The sequence below is a fragment of the Diceros bicornis genome, chromosome 31, assembly GCF_020826845.1.
Source record: "Diceros bicornis minor isolate mBicDic1 chromosome 31, mDicBic1.mat.cur, whole genome shotgun sequence".
Lineage (NCBI taxonomy): Eukaryota > Metazoa > Chordata > Mammalia > Perissodactyla > Rhinocerotidae > Diceros > Diceros bicornis.
In genome coordinates, this window is record NC_080770.1 from 8,984,564 (window position 1) to 9,004,077 (window position 19,514).

The window sequence follows — 19,514 nt, forward strand, 5'->3', positions numbered from 1 at the left end:
TGAACAAAGTGTCTTTTATTTGTGACATACAAATACAACCAATGCAAAAAGAGATCACTTTTTCTCTTTGATTCCAGTGATAAGTTGCTAAAGAAAAAATATATAGATACCAAGAAGTTTATCTTCAAAGTTTCCTCTAAAAATAACCAGAAAGGGTTAAAAAGAACCACATACGTATCATATACACATTTGACATCAACAAAAATAACCTGAAATAGGATGGATACAACTAGAAAAAAAGTCTTAAAAAATATTTTAACATGCCCCAAAGAAACAATAAACAAAAAAGCCTGGTACATAAGGCCGGCTATGTTTCTCAAAACCAAGACCTGGGGGAAGTGCAGAAAGACTGATGTTTGAGAACTGAGTCGACACCAACAACAGAGACCGAGCTGCTGTCTCAGGCAGCGCCTCCCACTCCAGCCCTGCCCTCCAGAGGCTGGACGAGCAGGGCATAGTACCAAGGTCCCCGTTTACCAAGGGGCTTGGGGCGAGGCATCCAATGACTGGAAAGAGACAACGTACACTGAACTCACCTTATGTGGGATTTACACTGAGGGTTCCTTTTGGTCCCCTGAGCGGGAGGTATCAGAAATTCATGGTCTAAGACAATAAATATTTATCATTCTGCATCCTTCGAGACAGGGATTAGAGGAAAAACTCTTCCTAAACATGCTTCTACCATTCCATGGTTCTTGGAAGGAGCCCAGCAATGCCCTGCCAGCAATTCAAATCCTCCCCCTTGGAGCCAGCAGGGCAGGGGCAGAGGTGGGCTTATCCCAGTGTAAAGCTGAAGGCCCTCTCCTAGGCAGCCCTGCCCCACTGGTGGCGGGGTCCAGAGCCACGCGGAGCACTCGGCGGAGGGCTGGGCTGGCTGGGGCTGGGTGAAGGAGGCCGTGTGTGTGGGTCTCGGCACAAGCAGGACTCAGCGGACAAGCAAGAACAGCTCCAGGGAGATCCGCCAGCACAGACCGCCTGAGTCAGGGCAGAGGGTGGGGTGTGAGCAGATCTGAGGTCAGAAGGACCGAGAGATCGCCACAAGAGCAACTTCATGAAGGCTACCACTTTTAAGACACTCCCTAAAGCAGAGCTTAAGGATGTCCAAGGGGAGGCCTCAGGTGCTTTTTCCTGGATAAGGATTTGGTTGTTTTCTTCCCTGGAAGAGGAACGAGGGTGAGGGTGAGCTCTGAGCCTGCACACCCTTCCTACCCCATGAGAAGAGGATGGCCTGCTCGTCCCAGCTCCCGCCCGCTGCCACAAGGTGGTATCAGAGAGAGAACAGCAGCGGATTCAGCCACCAAGAAGGGTTCCTACTGCAGCCTGAGCTGCCGGCCAGGGCGCTGGCACTAGTGCCTCACTGAGGCCACGAGGGGCAAGGCTGGGGAGTGCAGGCGGAGGCCTGCTGCTGGCTGGGGCTCTCTGCAGAGGTGGGGCGGCGCTGGGGAGGGGTGCCCCACCTTCAGAGAACTATCAGCACCAAGACAGGAGAGGAAATGGCACTCGGTGAGCCGGGAACGAGGGTCCTCCTGGGGGAAGACGAGGGCTCCCTGATGTTATCCCCACTTGGGAGTAAGAACAGAGGTATCTGGGGTGGCAGAGAGAGTGAGGGAAATAGAGAGGAACAAGCAGGCTGTGAATGGAAAACTCGAGTCACTGCCATGATGTCAAAAGGTGAAGCTTAGAATGCAGCCAAGTCCAAACAACCAGAGAAGCCATCGTCCCCACGGCCGGCCCCATCCCACACCTTGTTCCTGGTCCTCTCGGCTCCTCTCACTGACAGCGATGGAGAGGGGGAGGCAGCCCTCCTCCCAGAGGCGGCTGGGCCCCTGAGAGACTCCACACCAACTGTGAATCCATAAAAGCAGAGCCAGAAAGAGCCCCCTTACTTCCCTGTGTCGTGGCACAGACCTTCCCATGGTTTCCGTCAGGGTGTTCCATCCACAAAACGAGTCTCCCTGAAGCCTTTCTTTACGCCCAGATCTTACACCGCGTCCATTCCTCTTTGGGGACCAGCCAGACCCTGATCCAGGGTTCCAGGACTTTCATAAAGGTGGGAATAAACACTCCATTTGTCCAAGTGTGTGCGAGTGCGGGGGGCTTGTCAGGAATCTGGCTGCAGAGAAGTTGGGGAACCTTACAATCGAGGGCATGAGAGCCGAGACAGAAGGCAGGCACTGTGTGAGGATGCGCTCCATACCCCGGCCTCTGCCAGCTCTTCCCTCAGCATCTTCTCCTCTCTGCTCCCTCCTGGCACTGTGCTCCTCTAGAAGAGGGGAGGAGGGCAGCTCGGACCACTCGTCCCCAGGGTTCTGTGCTCTCAGGGTACAGCCTGGCACGTGTAGGGCTGAGGAGGCCACAGCTCTGGGGGCACCCAGCAAGCGGCGTGAGACCAGGGGAGGGGACAGGCCTTGGAGAGAGCATTCTGGCTTGGGAGTTCAATGGCAGCAGCCGCCACAGTGCCCGCCCGTGTGGGAGTGCTGGCTGTCCCCAAACTTGGTCCTCCGGCTCAGGATCTCATAGGAGCAGTCCTCCCCACAGCAACCGGACATGCTGGGGGAAGAGTCGTCGATTTCAAATCTGCAAGGCAGGCAGGAAGAAAGGGCTTGCGGCAGGGAGCTAACGGCCTTCCTCCCTGGCCCCAGAACTCTTCCACCAACCACACTCACGACACCCCTAGACGGGAGGGCACAGGAGGAGGGCAGGGGACCAGGCCAGAGGGCACTCACAAGCCGTCTCACTGACCCCAACCCTATGGACCACTGGAGGGGGCCTCAGGCTCAGGCATCAGGATGAACGGGGGCCAGGACCAGGAAAAAGGCACTGGGGCAGGCACATCCTATGCCCCGAGGGCCCCAGCCCCGGGCCCAGCTCCTTACTGCAGCGCTTCTCTGAAGAACTGGTAGGCGCCATGATTGTGCTTAAACACCGTTAACATAACTTTCTTCATCTGTGTGCTGAGAAGAAAGCAGAGAGAACACCTTCCAGAAGGAGAAACAGATGTTAAGTCATGCTTCCTCCTCTCGTGTCTGCCTGCTGTCTGCCACTCGCTCCTGAGCAGCACTCCTGAGCCCCGACTCCAGCCTCTGCTAGGGCACCCCACACTCAGTGCTTCCCCGTCAGGGGGCTGCTCAGACGGCCCGGCAGCAGGCCCCCATCTGACCAAGTTCTTCACCACCTCCTTCCTCTCTGCACCCCATTACTCAGGCACAGGACAGGCACTCACAAGGGCTTGCTACACCCACCCGAACACACCAAATCCCGAGTCACAGCAGGGGACGGAGGATCTGACTGAGAGGGTTCTAGACGCCTTTCTTCCAAAACATTCTTATAAGCCTTGTCCTCCAAGGAGCCTCAAACAAGAGCAGATGCCACCTGAGCAACACACGGGGTGGCCCTTACCTATTGGCCATGAGCTGCAGGATCTGGATGAGGAACTTGCCCAGGCCTTTCCGCCGCACCTTGCTTTCCAGCTGCACCTCGTAGCTGGGTGAAGAAAGCGAGGGGAGCGTGAGGAGGCTGCGAGGCCGGTCAGGGGAGCCCACAGACCAGACGGGCACACTGGACTCTGCCACTGGCGGGGCTGCCTAGAGCAGCACGTGTCTCCCCCCACTCCTGCCCCCCCAGGCTGGGGCTCCTACCAGTACAGGACTTCATCCCCGCACTCCACGTCAAACCGGAAGTGAGAAAAGGCAACGGGGACGGAGCTGTTTTCCCAGGCAATGAGGTACCAGGCTCGGTCGTCCGTCATCTCCTCGCGTTTCTCTCGGTCCTTCCAGCCCCACTCGCTCTGCTCATACCTGGGAAACGGGGGCAGTGAGGACGGGGCGCTCGCGCTCGGGCGAGGAGAGGCAGCCTGGGGAAGAGAAGGCTGCCCTCCGTCGGGCGAGCTTACATGGTCTGCATGTTGGTCTTGGTCAGGTCGAAGGCCCAGTCCACGGTGGCCGGCTCCAGGCCAGACACTCGCTTACACTCGATGGAGACGTTTAACCTGAGAAGAGGAGAAGGAGGCCTTGGGAGCCTGCTCCCTGTCCACCACAGCCTGCCGCCCTGAGAGCCTGACCGCGAGGCACGCCTGGCCTCCATTAATCCACAGAAATGCTAAGCCGAGCCTTGCCTCCCCGGACGTGACTCCAGAAGGCGCCTGTGAAGGAACTAAGCCTTTTGGGCCGAGATTAACAACTGTCATCACCGCCCGCCACGCTGACCACAAGAGGCCCACTTCCTGCCTTCCCTGCTCGGCCCTTATCAGACTCGCACTCTGTGAACTTCTGTCCCTCTCTGCTACCTCTTTCTCTCTCCGCTGTCTTTTGTTCTTTGTTACAAACACTCTAGTCGTCTCTGTTCCCTTAGTTCCTGTCCTTTGCCATTTTCCCTGTTGCCGTAATTTCTGGACTCCTCTGGGCTCCCATGGGTCTCTTCCTCCTTATCCACCCGTCTCAGCTTTGAAAGCAGCTGGGTGACCTCAGGCCCTTCGAGAAGACTATGGCCCACACCCCCTGCGAGGAGTCCCGCCTGCCGCTTCCTCTGAGGACAGAGGGTGCTCTCGGCTGATCAAACAGGCTGGCCCAGGGTCCAACCCCAGGCTGTTTTCCTAAACTAACACATGCTGAAGGCATTAAGGTATCTTAATCTGCTCTTTACCTCTAAATGAAATTGAAGTAAATTACAGCTAAATTCCTTGGCCAAACTGTAAACTCATGTTCTCTAGGTGGTGCCACATTCTGAAAGGACTGAAGTCAGCAACTCTGAGTCCCTGCAGAGCTACCATATCAATATCTTCTAGTGGCCTCTGACATGACCCCTCAGAAGCCGTTCCCACTGGAATCCGCTGCCCCTCTGCTGACTGGCACGCCGTATGAGCTGTCCACGTGCTTGTAAACTCAGACCTTCCTGGCTCTGAAGCCTTCCTTTCTTTTTAAGTACTGACCATGTAGTAGTCAGAAATGCCCAAACACAGCACTGCATCTGTCTTAGCTTTATATTTTCCAAAGGCAGTCTGCAGGTATAAATTCTCTGCGAATCTGAGTTCTTTACATGAAAACAGGACCACAGCCACAGAAATCACACAAAATGCTAGGCACCAAAGGAGCCCAGAGTCGGCTGGCAATGCCTGCTTCAGAGCCGCTCTATATTTTTGGAAGTCAGCAAAAATGTGGAATATGGAAAACTAAGAGACATCACAGCAAGGGATCTCGAAACTATGTCAGGGGACTTCCCAGCAGCTGAATGACAAAGCTACTAGACAGACTGGAATGCATCTGATCACAGACAGGAAGGGGAATACATTCAAGCGATACTATGAAATTCAGACATAGCTATGCGAGGCAAATATAGCATCACCTACGAGAGTCTTTGCTTCATAATTCATATATTTGCATTTGTCTAACTGCTTCATTAAAATACTCGCACCAGCTGCTACTTACAGAACTGGATATATTCTCCTTCCTCCTTCAACAACCTTGCAAGCTTGGCATCATCATTCCATTTAACAGATAAAAAAATGAGGTCCGAGGAGTATCAGTGACTCATCCAAATACAGTTAACGAGAGGCACAGTTTAGATTCAAACCCATAGCCATGACTCTCTAAAACCATAGCCCCCGTTTTTCCCTAAGCCAACAGCATCTCCGTCAAGACAGATTATGCTTCCTCTTATATAAACCAAAAAGACAGAAAGGGAAGAGAGGCTTTCATCCAGATTCTACAGTAAACTGGATTAGTAGTAAAAACAGCAGTAATAACAGCTAACACTGATCTCACTTTTAGTCTGCCCCAGGCACTAACCCTTCACATCTAATCCTCCTGATGACTCCATGAAGAGAGGACTATTATTACATCCATTTCTGATTAGAAAATTGAGGCACAGACTGGTTAAGTAATTTGTCCAGGGTCTCACAGCCAGTAAGTGGCTTTTAACAAGTGGACTATACACTCAGGGAAAGAGCACTGAATTGGGAATTAAAAGCCCCCTCAGCTGCCAGGGAGAAAGTCCGTAAGCTCATAAATCTCATTCAACTTCTCTGAGCCTCAGTTTCTCCCTGTATAAAACAGGAATCACCCTAGATGATTTTTCAAATTTGTTTCAGCTCTATGATTCTTCATCCAGAGAGAATAACAAGTTCTAAAGAGACATCGGTCTGAGAACACGCAATCTTTGCTCATTCACAGATTTCTCTGTCCCCCTAACCAGGGGATTTTGTATCAACGGGGCACTAGCCATAACTTCTGCTTTCTCATCACAAAAACCAGAGAGAACATCTGGGTCTGAGGAAGCCTGCCCTGGAGAGGTGAACTTCTGAAGAGACTCCAGGAGATGGGAGCTGGGAATGCCAAACACTCACCCATTGCGATCATACTTCTTGAACACTGGGAAAGCCTCCAAAGGGTCCCCGAGCTGTGGAGGGAGAGAGAAGAGGAGTAGCACAGACACGCGGGGCACTCACAGGCTCTGCCCTCGAGGACGACGCGGGGCAGACCCATGTCGGGAGGCCCAACTCTCGGGCCCGGGAGAGCCCTTATACGGTCCCTCCACCTGCCTCAGCTCTGAAATCATGCAGGAGGGAGGCGCTGAGGAGGTCCAGGAGAGGGAAGTGAGCGTCATCCGACAGGGTAAGGGGAGGCTTCGCCAGCCTAACACTAATACTGGCCTGGGGGCGTGAAACCCGCTCACCTGACCCAGAGACGCAGCAAGGCCACGTGATCCACCTGCGCACTTCTATGACGCCCCCAACCAACCTCAGCTGGTCAAACCCAAAATGGAACAACCATGTCCCTGAGCCACATCCTTACAACTGTGGACTGTTTACTGAGTGGGCTAAAAGAATAACAAAAAGTGGGAGATGGAACGGGGGCAGAAGGCACCACCAGAATCTCTCCGGTTCAGTGTGAAGGCCAGGCCCGCTCACAGTTGAGCCCATCTGGCGCTCACATTCACGACTCCTCCTCCTGACTGTGGCCCCTGGACACCAGGCTGCTGCATCCTCGGCCCCAGCACAGCCTCTGGGACTTCACAGCCAGCCAAGAAAAGTTTGAAGGAATGAATGAGATTCTACCTTTTAGCAGGGAGGTTTCCTCCCCAAAAGGCAAAATCCTAATAAAAATTTCTCCAGACCCTCTTCCATCACTAAGGTAAGGAAGGAGACCCACAGAGAGATGTGAATCCACATTTCCCTGCACACCCGGGCCCATGGTGGCCCTCCTGGAAACTCTCTGGCCTGTGCTCATTTCCCTCCGCAGTAAGGTGGTGGCAGAGGTGTGGGTGGGTAGTAACACAATTCTGCCACAGGGTGGCGCCAAAAGAAGTAAAATCCAAAACCAAGCTCCCGGAGGAAGGGACGGAGGAGGGGAGAGTCACCCTGTTGGCGGCGTCCACTTTGGCGCAGACGGCATCCATGGCTGCTCGTTCTTCCAACCGCTTCTGCTTCTTCTCCTTTGCTTTGCTCGACTTCCTCTGCAACAGGGAAAAGTGAAGTTGGCTGGAAGGGCTGTGGCCAAAGACTTGACTTTCCCTTTGAGGATCCCAAGGGTCAGTCCCCGAATCCACAGCCTGGCCTCAGTGGCAGGAACTTCCGATCCTGGCTGCTGCACACTGGGGCAGTGGGAAAGGCTCAAGCGTTTGCCAGTTGTGAGACCTTGGGAGCATCACCAGAAGGAAGAGCACGGACCCTCGGACCACCGGGTCACCGTGAGGGCCCAGGGAGAGCACGTGGTGATGCCTGCAGCGGAGCCTGGCCCCCAGCAGGTGCCTAATGAATATTCACAAGGAGGGAACAACTAATTTAGACACATTCAGGGCAGGTTTCAGGGAGGAGATGGCATCTGAGGTAGCCAGTGACAGCTGTTCCTAAGCATAAGCTTCTTCAAAGCCTTTTCAATGGCTTCCAGCTTCAGGAGACAAACATCTGGCCTGGGGGCAGCCCCTCTGGGAGCCGGGCCCCCTTTCTAAGAAGGGTCAGGGCTCTCTGCCTAAGGAGATGGAGCCGTTCCCCCAAAGGGCTGCTCAGCCAAGGCCAATGAGTGGCGGGCACACCGCACACCTAGTAGCAACAAGGGCAGAGTGAAGGGCCCCAAGGGGGTCACCTGGGGACACAGGCCATGCTGACACGTGGTCAGCGAGGCCAAGTTGCAGGGCACACAGGCAGCAGGGGAGGAGCAAAGGCAGGCTGTCCTTGCAGAGTGGGGCAGACAGCAGACCGCCCACAACCGCATCCAGAGCAGAGCCTATCTTGAGGCTCACGTGGGGTTCTCCAGGCCTAAATGGACCCTCTCACCCTCTTGTAAACAGCTGGTAACACAGGGAAAAGAGCCAGGTCCTGGAGGCTGACAGACTGTATCTACAGCCCCTCTCTGCTCTTCAGTGCCTGCTGGTCTTGGGGGAACACACAGCCCTTCTCTGACCTCCTCTCCTCATCGGACGCCTGGGCCCCTCTTACCTTCGAGGGAGTAAGCCCGGGGCGGGGGGGGGGGTGTTAATACGGCAAGTGCTGGATAAATGGCAGTTCCCATCCTCACTCGCAGGAGGACCAGAGCAGCACATGCGCGCGGAGGTGCTCAGCCCCCAGCCCGAGTCCAGAAAGAACCCCAAAGGCACTGGTAAGACAGCTCTGCTTTTTACCAACCGCACGGCCTCTCCTGACCCCACCGCCCATGCCCTGAGCTCACGAGAGACGTTTCCTACCTCCCCCCACACCTCAGTCTTGACCCTGACCAGCCCCAAGGACGGCGGAGCTGAAGAACCAGCTGCTGGGAAAGTGACTCAGGATCAGTTCTACCCTTGGTCCCCCAAGGAAGGACACCGCTTTACTCCCCTCCAGGCAACAAGCAGGCGAGAGTGCGAGACACCAGAAGCTCACAGGGCTTGCTCTTCTAGGTATGAACTTGTCCAACGCCAGCTGTTTACTACCTGCAGGCTGAGCACCGTGCCAGAAGCCAGGCTAGTGCCCACTTCCCACCTGCCTAGAGGGAGGAACACACAGAGAACAGACCGTGTCACTATGTTGGGATCTGGGGACAGAACGAGCCTCTCTCTACACACAGACGTTTCAGAGCACCCATCTTTTTCTCCGGGAATTTGGGTTTCAAGACAACACTGATACACTCAGCTTACAAAGTCCTTGCACAAACATTACCTGGTGCAATTCTCAGGGCAGAAACCGTCACCTCCCTTCACACGGGAGCAAACGGAAGCTCAAAGGGATGCCGTGGCTTGCTCAGAATTCCCCGTAGAGGAAATGGCAGGGGGGAGACTCAATCCCAGGGGCCGAGCCACAGATCCAGTGTTTGTTCCACCAGCCCCACCGTCTCCCAACTGAGCCCTGCCAAGATGAGGCCTGCGGCCTCAGAGCCCTCCGACAGCCACTCAGCAATTCATTTCTCACTATCTCTCTGGTTCAGTGATGGCTGACACGACACGCCAACACAGTGCCACCCCAGGCCCTACCTCCACACTGCGGCAGGGGTCAGGAACAGGAAGGTCCCCAGGGCTGTGACACTAGGCAGAAAGACAGGAGCTTTGGCATCAATCAGGCCAGACCCATGCTCCTCCTGCCCCACCCCCTGCAGGACTTGTGAAGGCAACTCCATCCCCAGGAAGACAGGGACGCAAATGCTGGCCTCGGCGAGTAGCTATAACGAGAGGGCAGAAGCCAGCACCCCTTCGCAGTAGAGGCAAGCTCGCTCCCTCCACCCTGCATGCTGGCTCTCTCTTAACACACACTGAGCTGGCTGAGCTGGCGGATCAAAGATGCTGGAAGGAAAGTGTGACGCACGGGACCCAGAAAGCACTGCAACGTGGGTCCCCTCCACAGCAGCTCCTTTCTAAGCACATGAAGTAAGTAATTCCTAAGCACGAGCAGCAGGAGGGCCAACCCCGGGCCTCCCGGAGATTTATGGGCTCATTCATGCAGGGGAACAGGCAAGCCAGGCAATGCTCAGAGCGAGGCTTCGAGGCTTTGGGCTGCCACGGCCCGCGCCTGCAGATAATAAGAGAGCCCCTTAAGCGCTTGGCTGCCAGCATCCGGGGTAGGAGGCGGGCTGCAGCCGGCTGGGCAGACAGGCTCCCCCTCAACCCAGCACACTCCAGGAAAAGCGGGCTCCTACTGTTCCAATTAGCTTTGCCCTGCCTTGCAGAGGTAAGGCTATCCTGCAGGGACGCAGGAAAATTCTCCTAATTAAAATGGGAAATAAGCACAGCGAACAGTAAAGCTCATTGTGGTTAAGTGTCTTCCCCAAGGGAGCTTTATATGATAAAAAGAGTGTCGGATTTTGAGTTGAGACCTGGATTGGGTTCTCAGCTCTCTCACTTCACAGCTGTGTGACTTTGGGCAAATCTTCTTTTCAGCAAGTTACTCAGCTTCTCTGAACCTCAATTTCCTCATCCTTAAAATGGGGCTGATAATGCCTCCACTTCACAGGACTGTCCTGAGGACAAAATGATACAATGTACGACATATAGAGTTCTTCACAGGAAGGACCTATGTTTACAAGGAACCACTAGTGTCAGACACTCTGCTAGAGCTTCAATAAAGATGACATTTTTATCTTTATAGTAACTCAGCAAGGTGCGTGCACCCACTTCTTTGACGAGAAAACTGAGGTTAGATAGCTTTCGGCATTCAGGGTCACAGAGCCAGGGAACAGAATTCCCAGAGACATCTTCCCACCACCCGTCCTTCCACTGCCAGCAGACTGTACACTCTCAGAGGTAGAGGTCACGTCATGTGCCAGTGTATACCCAGTGCTCAGCAAATGGGAGGTACTCAGGTCATGCCCGCCAAATGTATCATCCAAGATTCAAACCAGGTCTGAACCCTAAAGACCATGCTCCTTCCACCACATCAACTACATTAACATGGCACTTGTTTTCACATGCAGCTGTGAAACTCCTCCCCTTCCTATTCCTATCAAACTAGTGTCTCCACACATGGTCCCCTAACTGCTGGCGGTCACACAGAGAAATTAAGAAACAGAAAAACCCCAGATGGGGGCGGGAGGCACTTTTTCAGAAAAGGGGTTTGGCATCTCTTAGATTTTCAATGTCGACGCCTCCATCCCACAAAGTATCCAGGATCCTAAAAGAACCTCTGTTTTTGGCGAAGGCAGACAGAGATCTAAATTCTAACTCCTAAAAGACAACTCCTGTGTGGCAGCAAGGGCTAAGAACTTTGAGGAGAATGGCACTCCACTGATGCAGCTCTCCCTCAGCCTGAGGTCAGGCTGTCAAACGGAGCAGGGCCCTCTGCTGGAGGGTGAACACTACGATGACCTTCCTGCCACCGAAGTGGGGCGTCCACGGCTCCCACCCATGAGGGATGAGGATAATGAGAGGGTTCCAGCTCTGGTTCAGATCTCTCTTTTGCAGTAAGTTTTAGGCCAGGAGAGACTAAGTAGGTGCCGTTCTGAGAAACACATCTGTAAAGTATGAGTAATAAGATTGGGGCCCTAAAGGAAGCAAGGATGGCAGTATCGCTGAGGCCTGCTGCTTCAACTCAACCAATGAGGAAGTGTTGAACCAGAATGCCATGCTATGCTTCTTGTTTTTCGCTCAGTCTGTAGTGGCTGATGCTGGGTAGACACTTACCCAGTGATACTGCAGACACAGGTTTCATTTAGTTTCAACAAGAGCTGGGGTCTAGAACCTTTCACCAAAATCAATGTTAAATACTCCCCAGGTCTCTAGACTTGATTTGCTACATATGAAGTACACAGTATCCAAAACTCTTTGTTGAAACATGATGAATGTGTTTTGACATGAATTACATAAAGTACTTTGACATGGATTAGACAACTATTTTTGTCTAACAAGTTGATTTGTTCAGTCAATAACTATTTGAGTGAGAGGAAAAAAAATCTAGGTTAATAACAGTAGGGAGACTGTGCCGGCCCCGTAGCTTAGCGGTTGAATGCGCGCGCTCCGCTGCTGGTGGCCTGGGTTCGGATCCCGGGTGGGCACCTTTTGACGCACGGCTTCTCCGGCCATGCAGAGGCCGCGTCCCACATACAGCAACTAGAAGGATGTGCAGCTATGACATACAACTATCTACTGGGGCTTTGGGGAAAAAATAAAATAAATAAAATTATTTAATAACAGTAGGGAGAAACCCAATCGGTTAAAAATAGCACAAATCCATTTCAGATAACTAAAGACTGAGAATACAGGCAAAAATAACAGCCACTATTTAGGGGGCACCTATCTGGCTATTTATATCCACTATCTCATTTAATCCTCACATCTATCCTAAAGGGGGAGGTACCATCAACCTCGTGACACAGATGAGGAATTCAAATTCAGTAAGGCTATGCCACTGCCACATTCCATGCTGCTAGCCAGTGAGGATGGGCTGGAATTGAGCTATCTGGCTGCAAACTCAGGGCTCCCTAAAGGTGGTGGAAATTCCACGTAAAAACTAATATACACAGTACCAGGGAGGGCTGGTTCCATTTACTGGAGGGTGACTGATGCTCTAACTGGGACTTAGGAAGCTGAACTCACAGAAACATGTGGATAACTTCTGCCCAACCTTCTCTGAACACAGGCCAGGGAAGCACACAAAATGCACCCCCAGGCGGCCTTGCACGGAACAGGTGGTCACTACCCATCAGCGGCAGGGGCCATTACCCGTGGCCCCCATCAGCCCCTGCTCACCTCTGCACAGCTTCCTCACGCAAAGCCACCTGTAGTACTGAGACCACTAACAACCCCAGTAACAACAAGAACCACTTCCTCGCATCTAGGAGGCCGTGAAGGCAGGCCTCTGCTGGAAGGGAAGAGTTTTAGGAGCAGGAGGAACCTGGAGGAGAGGTTTCGAAAGAATAGGGGGACTGGCTTCGCTGCGAATATCCGAGTAGTGGGAAGCGCAGCGGCCGGGGATCTGGGAGACCCGAGTCGGGGTCCGGCCCCCCGTCACCGCCTGTGTGACCTTGGCTGGGTGCCTTCTTTCCTCTGGGCCTCAGCTCCCTCCACGCCAGGGCCGGCCTAGGACGTGGGAAGCCGCGAAGCCGGTGACAGCCAGGTGATGGATGACCCCTGGGCGCGGGGGGAGACGCCAGGGACCGCGCGGAGACTTTGGGGAGGCCCAGAAGGTAACAGGTCATCCAGGAAAGCAGGGCGGGAGGCCCCCGAGGGGGTGGGGCCCGGAGAAAGAGGCTCTCAGGGGATTCCCGGGCTGGGCCGGGCGCGGGGACCCTTAGATGGGGGAGTCGGGTCATGTGGGGGCTGGGGGTCACGTGAGGCCGGAGGGGGTCGGGGTCACGTGAGAGGGGGTTCAAGGAACAATGGGGGCGCAGGGGGCGAGGGGAGCGGGGAGCACTCCCGGCCCTCGCGTCTCCTCTCCCCGCCTCACTCACCCCCATGGCGGCGGCGGCCCTCGGCTCCTCCTTCCCACACTTGCCGGCAGGGAGGCGGCGACGGCGGCGGCGACGGCGGCGGCGGCGACACCGACACCAGAGCGGCAGCGGGCCCCGCAGCGCGCATGCGCCTGGCGGGCTCCCCCGCGCTCCCTGGCGGGCAACGCGCCGGCGCAGAGCCCGGGGGAGGGGCGGGCGGGGCAGGCGCGCAGGTGGAGAGCCCGGGGGCGGGCCGAGGGTCTCGCACCCGAAGGAGCGGGAGGCGCGGAGCTGCGTCGCGCTGGGAATGACGTGCCGCCCGGGCCCGCCCCCCTCTTCGCCCGGCTGCGTCTGTAGTTATGGCAACGGCCGCGCTCTCCCGGGGAAGCGCGCCGCCGGGCAGCAGGGTGGGTGGGCGCGCCACCCCTGCGTCCCGCCTTCCCCGCCGGCCGGAGCAGCTCGCGGAGCAGCCACCTTCACAGACGACCACACGCGTCACCTCTGAAGTGCCAGCCCCTCCTGCAGCCCTCGGGCACAGGGGAAGTCTTTGCAAACGTTCCCACTTTCTAGACCTTGAACTCTAGAAATTCCTTTTCTAGCTAGAGCCCTGTTATTCATTCATCCGGCTTCTAACCATTCATTCACCCTTCATTCATTCGCTCTCCCAATGAACATTCACAGGCACCTGCGCTGGGCTGAGCCCAGGGGGCACAGAGAGGAGCAAGACGCCGCGGCAGTCCAGAACTTCCTGTTCAGAGGGGAGACAGGCATGAAACAACTGTTTAATGGAGAATGGATGGTGCTGGGAAAATGAGCCCCCAGGTGTCCTGGGCAGTATTAATTTCAGTCTGTCCCAGCAGATCCAAGTGTGACCCCCACGTGACCTGCATCAGAACCAGCTGGGGAGCGTGTGCGCTGTGCACACCCCTGGGGCCGACCCCAGAGTCTCCAGGGGGAGCCAGGGTCTGCGCTTCTAAGAGCTCCCCACGTAGGTCGTACACACGAAAATTACAGAACCGCTGCCAGAGACTTAAGCTTCATAGACTTTGTCAGGTTTTGCTCATTATCCCATCTTCAGTGGTCAGCGCAGTGGTGGCTCCAAAACAGGCACTCAAGCGGCATTTGTTAAGTGTGTACTATCTGCTAGGCACTGTTGCAGGCAGCAAAGAAAACAACAATAACAAACAGAAAGGCACTGCCCTCATAGAGCTTGTGTTCTAGAAGGAGGCAGATAAACTAAATAAACAGATGAAATACATAATACATTAGATGATATAGGTTCTATGGAGGAAAATAAAGCAGAGAAGGAGGATAGGGAGGGTCAGGGTTTATAGTTGTAACTAGGATGCTCAGGGAAGGCAAATTTTTTTTTTTTTTTTTGGTGAGGAAGATCAGCCCTGTGCTAACATCCATGCCAATCCTCCTCTTTTTGCTGAGGAACACTGGCCCTGGGCTAACATCCGTGCCCATCTTCCACCACTTTATATGGGACGCCGCCACAGCATGGCTTGATGAGCGGTGCGTCGGTGCGCGCCCGGGATCTGAACCCTGGCCGCCAGCAGCGGAGCGGGCTCACTTAACCGCTAAGCCCCGGGGCTGGCCCCAGGGAAGGCAAATTTGAGGTGACATTTGAGGCAAGATCTGAAGGAGGTGAGGGAGCAGGTCATGAGGATATCCAGGGTAAGGGCAGTCCAGGCTGGGGGTACGGCTAGTGCAAAATCCCCAAGCAGGAGCACGATTGGAATGTTCGAGGAACTGCAAAAAGAAAGCACAGAGTGGCTGGAGCAGAGTGGGCCAGCGGGAGAACAGTAGGAGGAGAACTCAGGCAGGAAAGGGGAGGATCATTTAGGGCTTGTAGGTTTTGAAAGACTTTGGCTGGAGCTAGATTGAGCTGGGACATCCCCTCCGCATGAGTGGAGGAGCGGTAGGGCTGGCTTATGTGCTCAGAGGACCTCTGGCCGCTGGTTAAGAAGAGAATGTAGGGAGAGGGGCAAAGGTGGGCCAGTGCTGTAATCAAGGTGAGAGTGGTGGTGTTTGCACCAGCTGGATGGCAGCAAAGGTGGGAGAAGGGGTCAGGACCCAGATGCGTGTTGATGGTCGAGTCAACAGGTCTTGCTGGCGGACTGGATGTGAGATGTAAGGGAAAGAGAAAAGTCAGATACCGTCAAGGTTTTTGGCTTGTGCTACTGGAAAAATGGAGTGGCTTCAACTGAGATGTGGACGACTCTGGAAGGAGCAAGATGGGGGGGGGGGGACAATCAGGAATTCAGTTTTGGCTATGATGTCTTTTAGACATCCATATGGAGATGTGGTCATCAGAGTCTGGAACTCAGGGGAGAGGTCCAGGCTAGAGGTACAGATTTCAGCGCCATCAGCGTATGGATGGTATTTAAAGTTGGATGAGACTGGCTGAGACCTCAGAGGAAATGTACGCCAACTAGAATGAACAAATCTTGAGCCTGTATCTTATTCCTTGGTCAGAAAATCTGGTTGCTAGCACTGTGGGGACCAGAAGAGGGAGCTAAGGGTGAGAGGAGGGTGGACAAGGTGGGAAGAGGGGACATCTGCATTTGCCCTTGAAGGAGGAGGAGACAGGGAGATTCCTGGGGGAGGGAACAGTATTTGCAGAGCTAGGGAAGCGCATGAAGGGGTGGAGGAAGGTGAGACTGAGGCCCAACCCCACCCCAGCCCAGTCCCCCACCCTGTTTGGGCTTCTCTTCTCTCTTTACCCACATTGAACTCCATGGTCAGCTGTTTCAGGGAACAGATGCCTGTCATGATGATACCGTGTACCCTGTCTCTTCTGCCACTCCCCACTCTTGGGTCCGCCCTCCCCCAGGCTGCTGGAATTTGCTGGATACCAAAGCTTGGGAGGTGAGCCCAGTAGTCCATTGGGAGGTGACATCATCAAGGCCCTATTGCTGCCCCACAGCAGAGTCCTTCTCCCAGGGAGTTGCCCCTGATTATGTCCTCTCTTCTGCTCAGGGCTTCCTCAGTCCCCGGGGTGGTGGACAGAGCCTGCTTTGGAGTCTGACCAGAATGGGTATCAACTCCCTTTCTGCTGCCTCCGGGCTGTGTGACTTTAGGCAGGGAATCTCAAGTCTCTGAGACTCAGTTTCCTTATTGATAAGGTGAGACCACCCATAGCAATCATCTTCAGCAGCAGCAGCATCTTCTTCCAGGGGGGCAGTGAGAATTAAGTGAGATTCACGCAGAGGTGATGATGGAAGGCACTTGGCATGGTCTCCGGCAGGAAAGGAATCCCCTCCCTCGGCACAGAAGTACATCTCTGCACCCTCCCCACCCCATCTTCCCCCCTCCCTTCCCTGCCAAACCTCTGCCCTCGTTGACCAGGCTGTCTACACTGCCTCATTAGTCACTCCCTCCAGCTCCCAGGCACGGCCCCTACCCACCCTTCTCCACTCTTCTCCCCTCTGACCCCTCGAGACAGGGACACTGTCCCACCGCCCCCCCCTTCCTGGACTCCTCTTCCTCCCCTTCCTCCCAGGACAGCCACTCCCCCAAGCACGGTGCTTTGCCCTCCTGTCACTCTGCAGCCCTCAACTTCTCCTAACTATTCATTCACTCCTTCGCTCAGGGGAGGCCTGGGGGCTGCCTTGCACTCTATTTGTCCTCTGTGCTGGGGAACAGCCCTGGGGGACAAGCCCTGCCCAGGGGCGGCAGGCGTGTCACAGCACAGCTGGGGAGAGGCAGACTTTGCACTGTGTGATCAGCTGGCAGGTGCGAGTCCCTGGATGTCCCAAAAAGAATCTGAATGCGCCCCACCCTCCTCTCCCTGCCACCTGGGGAGCTGAGCCTCCTCCAAGGCCAGACCGCCCAGGGCCTCACCCCCTCAGGGTCCCTCCCTTCAGTCTTCCCTCCCTCCCCAGCCTTCCTCAAGGCTGCTCTCGGGCCTCCCTCCGTGCTCAACGTCTTTTGGAAAACTGGCCTACTCTGTCGCTACCTCCTTGCTTCTCAGGCCGGCCGCTCACTCCTCAACGCTCTGCAGCCTGGCTGTCTTTCCACCACCCACTGATGCCTCCTCCGTTCCTCCAGCAGCTTTGGTAACTCCAAGGGACACGTCTCAGTCCATATCTTTCTGGACCTCCCTGCGACATTGGACCTGTTATTCACTCCCTCTTCCTTGAAAGGCTGTTTTTTTCTTGGCATTTGTGACACCACATACCCCCCTTTCTCTAAAATGCACATCTGCTTGGGCCAGTTAAAGCCCTTGGAGGTTCCAGACGCCATCGGGGTTAGGGACTGCAGGGTTGGCCCCTGCCCGCCTGGCTGGGGGCCCCCCTCTTCACACTCTGCCTTTGCCCTGCTGTTCCTGCTGTTCCCTTCTGCTGAAACCCACCCTCCTCCTCCTCCCTGGGGTCCCAGCTTAGATGTTGGAAGCCTTTTCTGTAGCTGGCCCGGGCACACTTTCCGGGGGCCCCTGATGCCTTGTTCTTCCCTTGTCACGCAGCATCGAGGTCACTCGGCCCTGCCATCTCTCCCATCAGCCTGTAGGCTCCCTGCAGCTGGGGGCTCTGCTTCCCTCCTCACTGCTGTTAGGGTTGCCAGATACCATACGAGGGACAAGCTTACACTCTTTATCTGCGATTCAGATTTAACCAGGTGCTGGGCCGGCCCTGTGGCTTAGCGGTTAAGTGCGCGCGCTCCGCTGCTGGTAGCCCGGGTTTGGATCCCGGGCGCGCACTGACGCACCGCTTGTCCGGCCATGCTGAGGCCACGTCCCATATACAGCAACTAGAAGGATGTGCAACTATGACATACAACTATCTACTGGGGCTTTGGGGGAAAAATAAACAAATAAAATTATTTTAAAAAAAAAAGATTTAACTGGGTGTCCCATATTTTTGTATGCTAAACTTGGCAACCCTAACGGCTGTACCCCTGGGACCCAGCTTGGCGTCTGACATAGAGCAGGCACTCAGTAAATGTTAGTGGAAGGAATAATGGTGGCAGTGATGGTGGCAGGCACAGGTGGGGCACAAAGGAGGGTAGCAGGCTCCCTAGAGGAGGTGACAGCTGAACCAAGGCAGATGGAGCCATAGGGTCCTGGCATGGACCAGCCCCTCCATGAGGATGCCTCCCGTAGGGGATTCAATAGTGTCCCCAAAAAGATACGCCCAAGTCTAGGCCCTGGTACCTGTGTGTGTGACCTTATTTGGAAATAGGGTCTTTGCAGATGTAATTAAGTTAAGGATCTCAGGATGAGATCATCCTGGGCTTATGGTTGGCTCTAAATCCACTGACTGGTGTCCTCGTAAGAGAAAGGAGAGGGAAATGTGGGACACACACAGAGGAAGATGGCCCTGTGAAGACAGAGGCAGGGATTGGAGTGACACAGCTACAAGCCAAGGAACGCCAAGAAGTTCCGAGAGCTGTCAGAAGCTAGGAGAGAGGCATGGAAAGGATTCTCCATTAGAGCCTCTAAAGGGCACCAACCCTGCCAACACTCTGATTTTGAACTTCTGGCCTCTAGAACTGTGAGAAAATAAATTGCTGTTGTTTTAAGCCATCCGGTGTGTGGTACTTTGTTACGGCAGCCATGGGAAACAGATACACTCCCAAGGCTCCATCTTTCTGAAGCTCGATCTAGAAGACTCTTCCTTCATGACCGCTTTCCCCCAGAACTACTTATAGTACCAGATCTCTTATCCAGCCTGTGACAGCCAGCCACCAAAATGGCCCTGGTGATCTTTGTCTCTGGTGTTCATGCCCTTATATAGTCTCCTCCCACATTGAATAGGGCTGATGTATATGACAATAAAAGACTGCAGAAGTGACAGTGTATGATTCCCAAGACTGGGTTATAAAACTCAAGACCCAACCCTCTTGGATTGCTCCCTCTGGGGGAAGCCAGCCACCATGCTGTCAGGAAGCACAACCAGCACATGGAGAAGTTCACGGGGTGAGGCGCTGAGGCCTCTCACCAACAGCCAGCCCCAACTCGCTAACCAAGTGAATGAGCCACCAGGAAGATGACTGTCCCACACTAGTTAAGCCTTCAGGTGACTGAAGCCCCAGCCTACATCTTGATGGCAACTCCATGGGAGACCTCGAGTCCAGATCATTCCTGAGATTCTGACTCACAGAAGCTTCTTTGGGGTCATTTGTTACGCAGCACTATTCTTGTATGACTGATACAAGGCCCCAGTTAAATTTTGTGCTTGTTGTTCT

General features: G+C 54.6%; 1 protein-coding gene across 4 annotated transcripts; it reads right to left on the bottom strand.

The window, feature by feature from the left end:
- Positions 1-13,429, bottom strand: NAA40 (N-alpha-acetyltransferase 40, NatD catalytic subunit). Of its 4 annotated transcripts, none has more exons than XM_058526584.1 (8): positions 13,344-13,429; positions 7,354-7,449; positions 6,341-6,393; positions 3,893-3,988; positions 3,639-3,797; positions 3,400-3,483; positions 2,877-2,954; positions 1-2,577 (listed from the first exon to the last, which is right to left on the bottom strand). In XM_058526584.1, the coding sequence occupies exons 1-8, from the start codon at positions 13,347-13,349 to the stop codon at positions 2,436-2,438; spliced, it is 714 nt and encodes a 237-aa protein (XP_058382567.1). In that variant the 5' UTR covers positions 13,350-13,429; the 3' UTR covers positions 1-2,435. The 4 variants fall into 4 exon arrangements, with proteins under 4 accessions (XP_058382567.1, XP_058382568.1, XP_058382569.1 ...); XM_058526585.1 differs by lacking the exon at positions 13,344-13,429 and adding an exon at positions 7,631-7,712; XM_058526587.1 differs by having other exon boundaries at positions 2,502-2,577; positions 2,834-2,954.
- Between the last annotated feature and the right edge of the window lie 6,085 nt (positions 13,430-19,514).

Excerpts from the sequence above, each read along its gene's own strand:
- NAA40 (XM_058526584.1), bottom strand. Across the intron at positions 3,798-3,892 it reads AAGACCAACATGCAGACCAT|GTATGAGCAGAGCGAGTGGG; the intron begins GTAAGCTCGCCC and ends CCCGTTTCCCAG. Across the intron at positions 3,484-3,638 it reads GGGGATGAAGTCCTGTACTG|CTACGAGGTGCAGCTGGAAA; the intron begins GTAGGAGCCCCA and ends TTCTTCACCCAG.